At 69.3% G+C, this 14625-nt stretch overlaps 1 protein-coding gene across 2 annotated transcripts; it reads left to right on the forward strand.

Moving 5' to 3' along the window:
• The first annotated feature begins 1488 nt into the window (after positions 1-1488).
• On the forward strand, positions 1489-14199 carry LOC112544681 (E3 ubiquitin-protein ligase TRIM50-like). Of its 2 annotated transcripts, none has more exons than XM_075928774.1 (3): positions 1489-2079; positions 6094-6156; positions 12835-14199. In XM_075928774.1, exons 2-3 carry the CDS (start codon positions 6147-6149, stop codon positions 13422-13424), a joined length of 600 nt encoding a protein of 199 aa, XP_075784889.1. In that variant the 5' UTR covers positions 1489-2079; positions 6094-6146; the 3' UTR covers positions 13425-14199. The 2 variants fall into 2 exon arrangements, with proteins under 2 accessions (XP_075784889.1, XP_075784890.1); XM_075928775.1 differs by lacking the exon at positions 1489-2079 and adding an exon at positions 2855-3433.
• The last annotated feature ends 426 nt before the right edge of the window (positions 14200-14625 follow it).

The following is a 14625-nucleotide window of genomic DNA, read 5'->3' on the forward strand; positions in this document are numbered from 1 at the left end:
GGCCCCAGCCCAAGAGACGGGGGCAGGGCCCAGAAGAGAGCAGGGTCCCCAAGAAGGGCCGTGGCACCGGAGGGGACTCCCTGGGAAGGGGCCGCAGCGCCGGAGGGGGCTCCGTGGGAAGGGGCCGTGGCACCGGAGGGGACTCCCTGGGAAGGGGCCATGGCGCCGGAGGGGGCTCCATGGGAAGGGGCCGCGGCGCCGGAGGGGGCTCCGTGGGAAGGGGCCATGGAGCTGGAGGGGGCTCCGTGGGAAGGAGCCGTGGCGCCGGAGGGGACTCCCTGGGAAGGGGCCGCGGTGCCGGAGGGGGCTCCGTGGGAAGGGGCCGCGGCGCCGGAGGGGGCTCCGTGGGAAGGGGCCGTGGCGCCGGAGGGGGCTCCGTGGGAAGGGGCCGTGGTCGGAGGGGGCTCCGTGGGAAGGGGCCGCGGCGCCGGAGGGGGCTCCATGGGAAGGGGCCATGGCAGTTGAGGGGGCTCCGTGGGAAGGGGCCGTGGCGCCAGAGGGGGCTCCGTGGGAAGGCGCCGTGGCCAGAGGGGGCTCCGTGGGAAGGGGCCGTGGCGCCGGAGGGGGCTCCGTGGGAAGGGGCCGTGGCTGGAGGGGGCTCCGTGGGAAGGGGCCGTGGCGCTGGAGGGGGCTCCGTGGGAAGGGGCCGTGGCCAGAGGGGGCTCCATGGGAAAGGGCCGTGGCCAGAGGGGGCTCTGTGGGAAGGGGCCGTGGCAGTTGAGGGGGCTCCGTGGGAAGGGGCTGTGGCCGGAGGGGCTCCGTGGGAAGGGGCCATGGCAGTTGAGGGGGCTCCGTGGGAAGGGGCCGTGGCAGTTGAGAGGGCTCCGTGGGAAGGGGCCGTGGCCGGAGGGGCTCCGTGGGAAGGGGCCGTGGCAGATGAGGGGGCTCCGTGGGAAGGGGCCGTGGCCGGAGGGGCTCCGTGGGAAGGGGCCGTGGCAGTTGAGGGGGCTCCGTGGGAAGGGGCCGTGGCCGGAGGGGTTCCGTGGGAAGGGGCCGTGGCAGTTGATGGGGCTCCGTGGGAAGGGGCCGTGGCAGTTGAGAGGGCTCCGTGGGAAGGGGCCGTGGCCGGAGGGGCTCCGTGGGAAGGGGCCGTGGCAGTTGAGGGGGCTCTGTGGGAAGGGGCCATGGCCGGAGGGACTCCGTGGGAAGGGGCCGTGGCAGTTGAGGGGGCTCCGTGGGAAGGGGCCGTGGCGCCGGAGGGGGCTCCGTGGGAAGGGGCCGTGGCCAGAGGGCTCCGTGGGAAGGGGCCGTGGCAGTTGAGGGGGCTCCGTGGGAAGGGACCGTGGCCGGAGGGGGCTCCGTGGGAAGGGGCCGTGGCCAGAGGGCTCCGTGGGAAGGGGCCGTGGCAGTTGAGGGGGCTCCGTGGGAAGGGACCGTGGCCGGAGGGGGCTCCGTGGGAAGGGGCCGTGGCCAGAGGGGGCTCCGTGGGACGGGGCCGTGGCGCCGGAGGGGGCTCCGTGGGAAGGGGGCCGTGGCAGTTGAGGGGGCTCCGTGGGAAGGGGCCGTGGCCGGAGGGGGCTCCGTGGGAAGGGGTGTCACACTGTTGAGGGTTCCACCGGGGGCCCACACGGGCAGGGCTTGTGAGACCCGACACCGGCCCACTTGGCAAGCTCTGCCCTTTGGTTTCTCTCTCCGGAGAGGTGAGCCGAGGCCGGGCCGGGACGGCAGCCGAAAGGGGAAGTTTTATGGGCCAGGAGAACGGGTAAGAGTGAAACCAGCTGGGGTTGGACCTTGTCCAACAGCCCCGCTGCGAGATAAGAGCTGAGCACAGGAAGCCGCCAGATCCGGGCTGTGTCCTGCACCGGCTGCGTGTGCACCGCTTCTGTTTTCGGGTGTCCCCCAGACCTGCGCTACTGACACCGGAGGGGGGGTCACTGTGTGGTAGCCAATGAGGGTAGGGGTCTGCATTCTGTGCAGCCTCTCTGTGCTCCCATTGGCTGGGACTTTCAGCCCGTGTCCTGACAGTCTGAACAGCTGCATAACATCTGTCCTGAGAACCAGCGTCCAGCCCGTCCATCCGACCAGCATCTGCAGAGCACCCCGGGGCCCCTTCCCTGTGGTGGGCACCAGAGCCGTCAGGTGAGGTCACTGGGCTGGCGGAGGCAGCGCTGGCTAGTGGTCAGTGCAGGGGTGAAAGGCTGGGGCGGGGGGGGGTTATATCTGCTTGGACTTTAGCTCCCTGGGCGAGTCTGGGCCGGTCGCTCTGGGCCGGGGGACGAAGGATGCGGCTGCTCTCAGAAGTTCCCCCTCGTGTCTGGTGAGGGAACTGGGGCTGGCCCAGCAGTGCACCCCCCTCCCCACGCTCCAGCCGGCCGGGTGTGCCTGGCCGTGGCCAAAGGCCAGCAGGGCTGCACTGCAGGGCCGGCCCCAGGGGCAAACATCCAGCCCCCTCGCCCCCCAGCCTGGAGCCTCCCCCTGCCTGTGCCCGTCACCTTGGCATGCTCTTACCCCCACCCAACCCAGCCCTCCCTGCCCCGTGCTCGGGACCCAGGTCCCAGTTTGGGTTGGGACCCAGGTTCCCGACCCATCCCCACCCTGTGCACTGCAGGGCGGGGGGGGGGGGGGGCTGCGCGCTCCCAGGACATCTAGCTGCATCCCCCCCCCCGTGGGCTGGGCCCCCACCCGGCTCTATGCCTAGGGGAGTAACCCCCCCGCCAGCTCAGGGCTGCCCCCCTTCCTGCCTGGTCAACCCTGCCTGGGGCCTTTCCTCCCCGCGAATGCATTTGCCCCCCCACTCAGCTCAGAGCCCCCCCCCGCCCGCATCTCGCAGGACCGACTCCCTTTGCTTGGCCCCCCCCCCCCCGGGATTCCTTCCATCGCACCCGCCCAGCACTCAGTTTGCAGAGACCAACCGTGCAACCCCTCCCCCCCGGGGAGCCGTGGGAAGTGGGGGCCTCATTGTGACTCGGGGAAGTGAGAGGACAAAGACCGAGGCCGGGCGCTGTGACCGTGGGGAGGGGCCCTGGGCTCTCCAGGCCCAGCACAGACATTTCCCTGCCCGCAGTGAGAAAATCCCTGAATCGGAGCCTGGGGTTGCTTTGATCTCCATCCCTCCCCGCACTAGTGGACCCCAGCCTCGGACTGCCAGGATCTCCCCTGGGCGAGCGTCTTGCCTTCAGCAGCCCACTGTGGTAGTCTGGCCCGTAAGCTCATCTGTTTGATGAGACTATGACGGATTTTGTACCAAGAATGCCTTGTGAGGGACCATCCGAAAACCCATAATCTGCTGATCATCATTGTCCTGGGGAAATACGCCTGGTGACATCGCACACCAAGTTGTAAGGTTCTGGTATGTGACATTACTGAGGCCCCTTCCACGCACAGAAAGCAGGCCCAAGCCAGTCCCTCGGAGACACAGGGCCTCAGCCAGATGCCAACACAGTCAAATGGCCTAGCCGCTTGCTTACGCGGCGATTCTTTGGCAGAGCAAAGGGTGAGTGAGAAATGTGCGTCTCAGCAAAGAAACAGCGGGAGACCCCATCCCCCGGACTCGCCGTGTCCCCAGCCCCAGCGGGGGACCCCTGTCCCCGGACTCGCCGTGTCCCCAGCCCCAGCAGGGGACCCCTGTCCCCGGACTCGCCGTGTCCCCAGCCCCAGTGGGAGACCCCTGTCCCCGGACTCGCCATGTCCCCAGCCACAGTGGGAGACCCCTGTCCCCGGACTGACCGAGTCCTGAGCCCCAGCGGGAGACCCCTGTCCCTGGACTCGCTGCGTCCCAAACCCCAGCGGGAGATCCCTGTCCCTGGACTGACGGAGTCCTGAGCCCCAGCGGGAGAGGGCGTTCAACGGGAAAAGAGAGCAGCCCGGGGCGTGGGTGTAACCGCCGCTCAGCAGCCACTGCCCCTGCCACGGACCAGGGCGAGTCTGAGGACCCAGCCGAAGTCGCTGGGCCCAGCTCTCCTGGGCCGCGGGGGGGACGGGCCCTGCTGCAGGCAGCTGGGTGTCAGGGCCAGGCCTGAGAGGGAAGTGAGTTCCTGTTTCACCTCCTGCCTGGGCTTCCCGGCAAGGAAAGCGAAAGCTGCGGCGCTGCTGGGAGGGGTGAGCAGAGGAGGCCGAGGCTGTTCTTGTGCAGGAACCCACAGAGCAGCCACACTGCCCGCCTGCTCTTGCACAAGGAAACTCACCGTGCGGCGTGGGAAGAGAGGGCGTCTCGCGCAAAAGCTACGCTCTGTTCTAACAGGTGTAAGAGGGCAGTGCGGGCGTCGGCCGGGATTTCTTGCGCAAGAAACCCCAATGCCTAAAATGGCCATCAGAGCTTTCTTGCCAAGAGAGCGTCTGCGCTGCCATGGATGCTCTTGTGCAAAAGCACAGCTCGCACGTGGCAGTGTGGACGTGTTCTTGTGCAAGACTTCTTGCACAAGAACCCTTGTGCAAGATTGTGACGGCACGTTGGGGTCCCCCGTCCCCTGCACCCCGAAATGGCACAAACAGACTGCACCAGCCGGTGGAATAGAGGAAGTTTATTGCCTCTCCAGGATACAGCGCAGCACAGATGGAATCTGGTCACAGAGCTGGGCTAGGATGCCTCAGGCCCCCTTGAGATGGGGGAGACTGGGCCCCTAAACTCCAGCCCCTTCCCCTAGGCTCTCCTCCATGCTCCCAGACAGCAACTACCCCACACTCTTCCAGCCCTGCCCCCCAGCCAGGGCAGCATCCACCTTCCTTTGTTCCTCTCCATGGGGGGTGTCTGGTTCAACAGGTTTGGCGTCACCTTTGCATAGTGAGGTTTTCCCTGCTGGGTCTTGCTCCAGACAGCAGGGGTCACCACAGCCCAGCAAGTACCCCCACTACGTCACAAAGATGTTCTTGCACAAGAAGCCGCCAGTGTAGACGTAGCCTAAGAGGTTCCTCCCGTGAGCAGAATGGATTTTGTGTTGTGCACCTGAACTGAGTTCATGGGGCTTGTTCGGACGGGCCACTGCGGCACCTAAGTTATTAATAAATATTTTATAAAGCTCTATCCTATTCCCTCTGCTGCCACGTCTCCCCTTGCTCCATCAGCTCCCCTGCTGCCTCCCCCAAACCCTCACCCTCCTCTGCTGTCCTGACTCCTGCCTTCTCACTGCCCTCAGCCCTCCTGCGACCTGCCCCCCTCCACCAGCCCTTCTCTGCCCCCTGTGCCCGCTCCTCCAGTAGCCCCACTCTGATCGTGTGAGCGACCCCTCTTCCAACACCTCCCTCTACACACCTGCCCTGCCTCTCGCCTCTGGTGCTGGTCCCTCCCCTGCAGGTGTCTGCCCTTCTGCTTCACCCCAGAATCCCCTGGCACCTGCACCTTCCCTTAGCCCTGCACCCTCCTGGTGCCTCCCCCTTCCCTCACTGCCCCCGCCCCCTTTGCCCTCTTTTTCCCTGATGCCCACCCCCTCACACTCTCTGCCCTGTGCCCCTCTGTGCCCTCACACCTGCCTTGCTCCATCCCCACCTTTCTCATGCCCACCCCTTCTTTCAAGCCTTCTCCCAGGGAAAGCCTGCAGGCGAGCAGTTCCCCAGCGGGGCGAGAGGGGTGTGCCGGTGTGCGGAGCTGGGTCCGGCCTGTGGGGCTTGGGGAGCTGGGGCACCCGCGCAGGCTCCCCGCTGTGAGGGGGAGAGGTGAGCCGTAGGCCGCGGCCCACCTGCAAGGCCGTTGTGTGAGCCCCACTGCTGCAGGCCCTGTGGACAGCGCACCCACGGGGACGCACGGCATGTTGTGTGCTGGCCAGGGGAGAGCAACATGGGCCCGGCCCCCCCGCGCAGCCCGGTGCCAGCAGGCCTGAGGGCGCCTCGCGCCGCACGCCCCTGCCGAGGGCGCTGGGACGGGCCTGCCCTAGGGCGGCCAGGCTGGCTTGGGGGGTTGGTCCTGGGGATGCGACGCTCCCTTGGCCGAGGCGTTCCCGCCCTGGGGCTTGTACCCCCCCCGCTCTTTGTGCCCTGTTTCTGTTTCCTGTGGGCAGCCCGGGAGCCCAGTCTCAGCCAGGCCATGTGGCATCCGGAGCTACGGGGTTCCCAGGCTGGGTGCTGGGGGGGCTGGCACCGGGGGGCAGCCTTGGGCGGGGGCTGTGTGTCCCGGGATGTGCCCGGAGGAGACTCTTCACGGCCCTTGTGCTCTTCCCCCAGAGCCCAGTGTCCGGCCCAGGGGCACTCGCGGAGCAGGCTGGCCCAGGGGACGGATGGCGTCCGGTGAGTGGGGACGCCGGGCAGAGACTGCGTCTGACTGTGCCCAGCGCCGGCCGAGGGGCCCTGCAGACAGGAGGGGAATGTAGGGAGAGAAGGGAGCCGGGAAACGCGGGGGGGGGGAGGCAAAGGGGGCAGAACCCCGCTCTCAGCCCCCCAACCGGAGCCGCAGCTCCCCCACCCTGGGAGGGGTGCCCAGGGAGATCGGGGGTCAGGCCGACGGGATCGTGGGTGCTCCCAGGCGGAGCAAGGTGGGCGAGGGACACAGAGGGCAGCCTCCCGGGCAGTCCCGGTGCCACGCAGCAGGGGGAGGGGGCTGCTGACTCGACCCCCCGCTGGTCGGGGTGACCCCTCCCTTGGAAGGGCCCTTGGGGTCTCCCCCACCCGTCCCCACAGCGCGCCCCAGACTGGGAACCACTGTGTGTGAGCAGGAGGGCGCCCCTCCTGGTTCGTTTCCTCCCCGGGGTGCTCCCTGGAGACACGGGTCCCCCCCCCGCCAGTGGCTCAGTGCGACCACGCCCACCCCTCCCCGGGCACTGCGGTGAAGAGCTTTGCTCCAAAGGACCCCTCCCCCTGCATCAGCAGTGAGAGGACCGGGGGGGGCACTGGGCCCCGGGTGCCAGGTGGGGCTGGGGTGGGAGGGCTCAGCCCCACGCCGCCAGCCTAGCACTGCTGGGCCACCTGCTCCCTGCAGACAAGCTGCCGAGACAGGGCTGGGCAGTGGGAGCGGCCACGTCAAAGGTGGGGTTCCCGTGCCTGGCTGTGGGGGAGGGGAGGGGCATCGGGTTAGAGCGGGGGGCTGGGGGCGCCTGGCTGTGGGGGAGGGGAGGGGCATCGGGTTAGAGCGGGGAGCTGGGGGTGCCTGGCTGTGGGGGAGGGGTGGGGGATTGGGTTAGAGCGGGGGGCTGTGGGGGGCTGCGGGTGCCTGGCTCTGGGGGAGGGGTGGGGGATTGGGTTAGAGCGGGGGGCTGTGGGGGGCTGCGGGTGCCTGGCTCTGGGGGAGGGGTGGGGGATTGGGTTAGAGCGGGGGGCTGTGGGGGGCTGCGGGTGCCTGGCTCTGGGGGAGGGGTGGGGGATTGGGTTAGAGCGGGGGGCTGTGGGGGGCTGCGGGTGCCTGGCTCTGGGGGAGGGGTGGGGGATTGGGTTAGAGCGGGGGGCTATGGGGGGCTGCGGGTGCCTGGCTCTGGGGGAGGGGTGGGGGATTGGGTTAGAGCGGGGGGCTGTGGGGGGCTGCGGGTGCCTGGCTCTGGGGGAGGGGTGGGGGATTGGGTTAGAGCGGGGGGCTGTGGGGGGCTGCGGGTGCCTGGCTCTGGGGGAGGGGTGGGGGATTGGGTTAGAGCGGGGGGCTGCGGGGGCTGCGGGTGCCTGGCTCTGGGGGAGGGGTGGGGGATTGGGTTAGAGCGGGGGGCTATGGGGGGCTGCGGGTGCCTGGCTCTGGGGGAGGGGTGGGGGATTGGGTTAGAGCGGGGGGCTGTGGGGGCTGCAGGTGCCTGGCTCTGGGGGAGGGGTGGGGGATTGGGTTAGAGCGGGGGGCTGCGGGGGCTGCGGGTGCCTGGCTCTGGGGGAGGGGTGGGGGATTGGGTTAGAGCGGGGGGCTGCGGGGGCTGCGGGTGCCTGGCTCTGGGGGAGGGGTGGGGGATTGGGTTAGAGCGGGGGGCTATGGGGGGCTGCGGGTGCCTGGCTCTGGGGGAGGGGTGGGGGATTGGGTTAGAGCGGGGGGCTGTGGGGGGCTGCGGGTGCCTGGCTCTGGGGGAGGGGTGGGGGATTGGGTTAGAGGGGGGGCTGTGGGGCCTGCGGGTGCCTGGCTCTGGGGGAGGGGTGGGGGATTGGGTTAGAGGGGGGGGCTGCGGGGGCTGCGGGTGCCTGGCTCTGGGGGAGGGGTGGGGGATTGGGTTAGAGGGGGGGGCTGTGGGGCCTGCGGGTGCCTGGCTCTGGGGGAGGGGTGGGGGTTTGGGTTAGAGCGGGGGGCTATGGGGGGCTGCGGGTGCCTGGCTCTGGGGGAGGGGTGGGGGATTGGGTTAGAGGGGGGGGCTGTGGGGCCTGCGGGTGCCTGGCTCTGGGGGAGGGGTGGGGGATTGGGTTAGAGCGGGGGGCTGCGGGGGCTGCGGGTGCCTGGCTCTGGGGGAGGGGTGGGGGATTGGGTTAGAGGGGGGGGCTGCGGGGGCTGCGGGTGCCTGGCTCTGGGGGAGGGGTGGGGGATTGGGTTAGAGCGGGGGGCTGTGGGGGCCTGCGGGTGCCTGGCTCTGGGGGAGGGGTGGGGGATTGGGTTAGAGCGGGGGGCTGCGGGGGCTGCGGGTGCCTGGCTCTGGGGGAGGGGTGGGGGATTGGGTTAGAGCGGGGGGCTGCGGGGGCTGCGGGTGCCTGGCTCTGGGGGAGGGGTGGGGGATTGGGTTAGAGGGGGGGGCTGCGGGGGCTGCGGGTGCCTGGCTCTGGGGGAGGGGTGGGGGATTGGGTTAGAGCGGGGGGCTATGGGGGGCTGCGGGTGCCTGGCTCTGGGGGAGGGGTGGGGGATTTGGTTAGAGCGGGGGGCTGTGGGGGGCTGCGGGTGCCTGGCTCTGGGGAGGGGTGGGGGATTGGGTTAGAGCGGGGGGCTATGGGGGGCTGCGGGTGCCTGGCTCTGGGGGAGGGGTGGGGGATTTGGTTAGAGCGGGGGGCTGTGGGGGGCTGCGGGTGCCTGGCTCTGGGGGAGGGGTGGGGGATTGGGTTAGAGCGGGGGGCTATGGGGGGCTGCGGGTGCCTGGCTCTGGGGGAGGGGTGGGGGATTGGGTTAGAGCGGGGGGCTGTGGGGGGCTGCGGGTGCCTGGCTCTGGGGGAGGGGTGGGGGATTGGGTTAGAGCGGGGGGCTATGGGGGGCTGCGGGTGCCTGGCTCTGGGGGAGGGGTGGGGGATTGGGTTAGAGCGGGGGGCTGCGGGGGCTGCGGGTGCCTGGCTCTGGGGGAGGGGTGGGGGATTGGGTTAGAGCGGGGGGCTGTGGGGGGCTGCGGGTGCCTGGCTCTGGGGGAGGGGTGGGGGATTGGGTTAGAGCGGGGGGCTATGGGGGGCTGCGGGTGCCTGGCTCTGGGGGAGGGGTGGGGGATTGGGTTAGAGCGGGGGGCTGTGGGGGCTGCGGGTGCCTGGCTCTGGGGGAGGGGTGGGGGATTGGGTTAGAGCGGGGGGCTGTGGGGGGCTGCGGGTGCCTGGCTCTGGGGGAGGGGTGGGGGATTGGGTTAGAGCGGGGGGCTGTGGGGGGCTGCGGGTGCCTGGCTCTGGGAGAGGGGTGGGGGATTGGGTTAGAGGGGGGCTGTGGGGGGCTGCAGGTGCCTGGCTCTGGGGGAGGGGTGGGGGATTGGGTTAGAGCGGGGGGCTGCGGGGGCTGCGGGTGCCTGGCTCTGGGGGAGGGGTGGGGGATTGGGTTAGAGCGGGGGGCTGCGGGGGCTGCGGGTGCCTGGCTCTGGGGGAGGGGTGGGGGATTGGGTTAGAGCGGGGGGCTGTGGGGGCCTGCGGGTGCCTGGCTCTGGGGGAGGGGTGGGGGATTGGGTTAGAGCGGGGGGCTATGGGGGGCTGCGGGTGCCTGGCTCTGGGGGAGGGGTGGGGGATTGGGTTAGAGGGGGGGGCTGTGGGGGCCTGCGGGTGCCTGGCTCTGGGGGAGGGGTGGGGGATTGGGTTAGAGCGGGGGGCTGCGGGGGCTGCGGGTGCCTGGCTCTGGGGGAGGGGTGGGGGATTGGGTTAGAGCGGGGGGCTGCGGGGGCTGCGGGTGCCTGGCTCTGGGGGAGGGGTGGGGGATTGGGTTAGAGCGGGGGGCTATGGGGGGCTGCGGGTGCCTGGCTCTGGGGGAGGGGTGGGGGATTGGGTTAGAGCGGGGGGCTGCGGGGGGCTGCGGGTGCCTGGCTCTGGGGGAGGGGTGGGGGATTGGGTTAGAGCGGGGGGCTGTGGGGGGCTGCGGGTGCCTGGCTCTGGGGGAGGGGTGGGGGATTGGGTTAGAGCGGGGGGCTATGGGGGGCTGCGGGTGCCTGGCTCTGGGGGAGGGGTGGGGGATTGGGTTAGAGCGGGGGGCTGCGGGGGCTGCGGGTGCCTGGCTCTGGGGGAGGGGTGGGGGATTTGGTTAGAGCGGGGGGCTGTGGGGGGCTGCGGGTGCCTGGCTCTGGGAGAGGGGTGGGGGATTGGGTTAGAGCGGGGGGCTATGGGGGGCTGCGGGTGCCTGGCTCTGGGGGAGGGGTGGGGGATTGGGTTAGAGCGGGGGGCTGTGGGGGGCTGCGGGTGCCTGGCTCTGGGGGAGGGGTGGGGGATTGGGTTAGAGCGGGGGGCTATGGGGGGCTGCGGGTGCCTGGCTCTGGGGGAGGGGTGGGGGATTGGGTTAGAGCGGGGGGCTGCGGGGGCTGCGGGTGCCTGGCTCTGGGGGAGGGGTGGGGGATTGGGTTAGAGCGGGGGGCTGTGGGGGGCTGCGGGTGCCTGGCTCTGGGGGAGGGGTGGGGGATTGGGTTAGAGCGGGGGGCTGTGGGGGCTGCGGGTGCCTGGCTCTGGGGGAGGGGTGGGGGATTGGGTTAGAGGGGGGGGCTGTGGGGGCTGCAGGTGCCTGGCTCTGGGGGAGGGGTGGGGGATTGGGTTAGAGCGGGGGGCTATGGGGGGCTGCGGGTGCCTGGCTCTGGGGGAGGGGTGGGGGATTGGGTTAGAGCGGGGGGCTATGGGGGGCTGCGGGTGCCTGGCTCTGGGGGAGGGGTGGGGGATTGGGTTAGAGCGGGGGGCTGCGGGGGCTGCGGGTGCCTGGCTCTGGGGGAGGGGTGGGGGATTGGGTTAGAGCGGGGGGCTATGGGGGGCTGCGGGTGCCTGGCTCTGGGGGAGGGGTGGGGGATTGGGTTAGAGCGGGGGGCTGCGGGGGCTGCGGGTGCCTGGCTCTGGGGGAGGGGTGGGGGATTGGGTTAGAGCGGGGGGCTATGGGGGGCTGCGGGTGCCTGGCTCTGGGGGAGGGGTGGGGGATTGGGTTAGAGTGGGGGGCTGTGGGGGTTCTTATAATTTTTTAAGGGGTACTTTATGAGAAGAGGTTTAGGACTCTGCCTTAGGAGGAGCATGGCCAGCAGATCCAGAGGTGTCATTATTCCCCTTTATTCGGCTCTGGGGAGGCCGCATCTGGAGTGTTGTGTCCAGTTCTGGGCCCCCCACTACAGAAGGGACGTGGGCGCATTGGAGAGGGGCCAGCGGAGGCGACCGAAATGATTGGGTGGCTGGAGCACATGACCTACGAGGAGAGGCTGAGGGATTGGGGCTTGTTCAGTCTGCAGAGGAGAGCGAGGGGGGATTTGAGAGCAGCCTGCAGCTCCCTGAAGGGGGTCCCGAGAGGCTGGCGAGAGGCTGTTCTCAGGGGGGCGGATGCAGAACAAGGCGCATGGGGCTCACGTTACAGTGCAGGGCTGGGGGGGTCTAGGTGGGACATTAGGACAAACTCTCCCTAGGCGGGGGGGAAGCGCTGGGCCGGGTTCCCGGGGGGGGGGGGAGTCTCCATCCCGAGAGGGGTCTCAGTCCCGGCCTGACCAAGCTTTGGCCGGGACGGTTGAGTTGGGGAGGATCCTGCGTTGGGCGGGGGCCGGACTCGATGGCTCCCGAGGGCCCTGCCAGCCCTGATCCATGATGCCCTGAGCTGAGGCAGGGTAGCCAGGCCTGTCTGGTCTGGAGATGCAGGCCGAGGGGCCGGCTGGTCGCCGTCAGAGCTAGCCCAAGCGTGCAGCGGGGGCGAGGACCCATCGGCCGGCAGGCCAAGCCAGGGCGACGGTGGTTAGACGAGGGGGAACGTTCCACGACCAGGGACTGAGCTCTGGGCCCAGCCTCGTGGGGGATGGAGGGTGCCGGGGGGTTTTATGAAGGGGCAGGACAAACCCCGTCAGGCTGGTCTGGGGGTACTTGGCCCTGACCCTGCAGAGAGTGGCTCTAAGTGGCCTCTCAGGCCCCCGCCCGCCCCACAGGCTGGGGTCCTGAGACCCCCACAGCAGGGCCCCACCAGCTGGCACTGAGATACGGCCACCTCGGGGCCAGGGCAGCACAGCAGCCTCAGCACCGCACGACTGGGGTGTTGGGCCAGCACGGACCAAAACGGGAGAGCCCCCCTCCTGAGCCCCCGCTGGGCTCCCTGCCCCACAGCGCCCCCTAGCACCGCCCTGGGGCATTGCCCAGTCCTGCCTGCCAGGAGAGAGCGCCCCCTGCTGGGCCCTGCCCCGCTCCCTGCCCCACAGCGCCCCCTAGTGCCACCCTGGGGCATTGCCCAGCCCTGCCTGCCAGGGGAGAGCGCCCCCTGCTGGGTCCTGCCCCACAGCGCCCCCTAGTGCCACCCATGGGCATTGCCCAGCCCTGCCTGCCAGGGGAGATCACCCCCTGCTGGGTCCTGCCCCACAGCGCCCCCTAGTGCCACCCATGGGCATTGCCCAGTCCTGCCTGCCAGGGGAGAGCACCCCCTGCTGGGCCCTGCCCCGCTCCCTGCCCCACAGCGCCCCCTAGCACCGCCCTGACACCAATGACAGAGTCACGCACAGCACTTTCCAGACAGCGCTCCCCTCCAAGCCCTCGCCCAGCCCATTGCTGCGTAGCGGGAGACGGGCTGGGCTCACGCGGGGGTGGGCGTCTGTGGCCCACCCCAGTATCACTATCAGGGGGACTGTGATGGAAAGCGCCGTAACCCTGCAGAATAAAACCCTTCCTCCGCCCCTCCGCCTTCCCCAGGGACTAAAGAGGATCTGACCCTGGACCCCACCACGGCCCACCCCCTGCTGGAGATCTCACAGGACAGGAAGGAGGTGAAATGTGGGACTTTCCCAAAGGACGTCCCTGCCGGCCTGAGGCGATTCGACACGGCCAACTGCGTGGTGGCGGAGCAGAGCTTCCGAGCGGGGCGGCACTACTGGGACGTGTCCGTGGGCCGGAAGCGGCGCTGGAACCTGGGCGTCGTCTCGGACTCGGCAGAGCGACGGGGCCGGCTGATCCGGAGGAAATACTGGCTGCCGTGGTTTGGGGAAGACTGCATCAAGGGCTACTGGCTGATCGGCTACGACGTGCAGAAGGCTGGGAAGCCGTACTGGGCCTTCGACACCCACCCGATGCCCTTCGACTGTAGCCACCGACCTGAGACCATCAGGGTCTGTCTCGACTACGAGGCCGGGGAGGTCTCCTTCTATGGAGCCGATGGCTCCAATAATTTTACCCCCCTGTACTCCTTCTACCACGCTGAGTTCAAGGGCACCTCCGTGTACCCCCTCTTCGACCCCTGCTGGCATGATAAGGGGGGCAACACTGACCCCCTTAAAATCCTGTGACCAGCAGATTTGCTAGTGGGGCGGGGGGGACCAAAGCGGTCCCAGCCCTGGGGCTACCAGCGTACCCCTGGGGCGAGCCAGCGTCCCAGCCCTGCTCTGGGAGCGGCACTGCCCCCTCCCCGCGCCCGGGCAAAGCTCGGCCAGCAGGAGCTGGGCTGGGCAGGGAGAAAGCAGCGAGCAGAGACCATGGGCGACTCACTCACTCACTGCCGTACGTTCCCCCTGCCCATCCCCTGCGGGTTTGTCTTGAGTACAATGTATCCTGATCAGTAGTGAAGCTCCCACCCCCCACTGCTCTAACCACCAGGCCCCACTCCCCTCCCAGTCCTGCTCCCAGCCCCCTCCCTCCCCCAACTCTAGATTCCCTTTCCCCTCCCGCCATGGGGACAGACCCCAGGAGTAGAATCCAGGTTGCCCCCGGTGTCCTCGTTCTGACCTGTGCAAAGTGCAGATAAAACGCCTGCTGTGACGTGGGGGGGGCGCTGCCTGTCTCCGTCCTGGCGCTCCTCCCTACGATCCTCCAGTCCCTTTAGCTGCAGCTCGATGTCCGGCTGCTGCTGCTCTGCCACGGCAGAGCGGATGTGAGAGGGGCCGTGAGACTCGGCGTTGGCACCGGCTGGGATTTACCCTGCTCCAGGGCAGCTGTATCCCTGCACCCCGCTCCCTGCCACCGGCTAGTGCCCCTCCCTGCCCAGTGGAGGCTGCGCCAGGCCGGGCTTGTGCTCCTCTCAGGCTTTGTTCCACTTTGCGCAATAAAGAAACATAGTTGCCATCATTTCCCAGACTCCTGAGTCGTGCCTCAGTTTCTCCACCCCGGTCCCTGCAACCCAGAGCCTGTGAGACCCCTCCTCCGTTCAGTGCAGACACACATACGTGGCTGTATCCCGAGGCCCTGTGCTCCAGAGCCCTGTGTGAAGTCCCGCCCCCTCACCCCGACTGGGCATGCTCCAAATGCTGGGGCGGTATAAAAGGCAGAAGAGCCGCTCACTCTGGGCTGGCCAGTGATGGAGAAGGGCCTCTGGGTGACGTGCCTGAACTGCTGCAGCCAGTAGCCCCGATGGTGGGAACCGGAGACCTGGGAGACGGCTGCAATGCAACCCCTGCGGCGTTCCAGGGGAGCAGCTGCCAGAGAGCTGGAAGAGCCAGCGAGCACGTGGGACGTCGATCTGACCGAAGTGATGGGAAGTGACCCAGGGAGGGT

This window comes from Pelodiscus sinensis, chromosome 4, assembly GCF_049634645.1.
Source record: "Pelodiscus sinensis isolate JC-2024 chromosome 4, ASM4963464v1, whole genome shotgun sequence".
Classification (NCBI taxonomy): Eukaryota; Metazoa; Chordata; order Testudines; family Trionychidae; genus Pelodiscus; species Pelodiscus sinensis.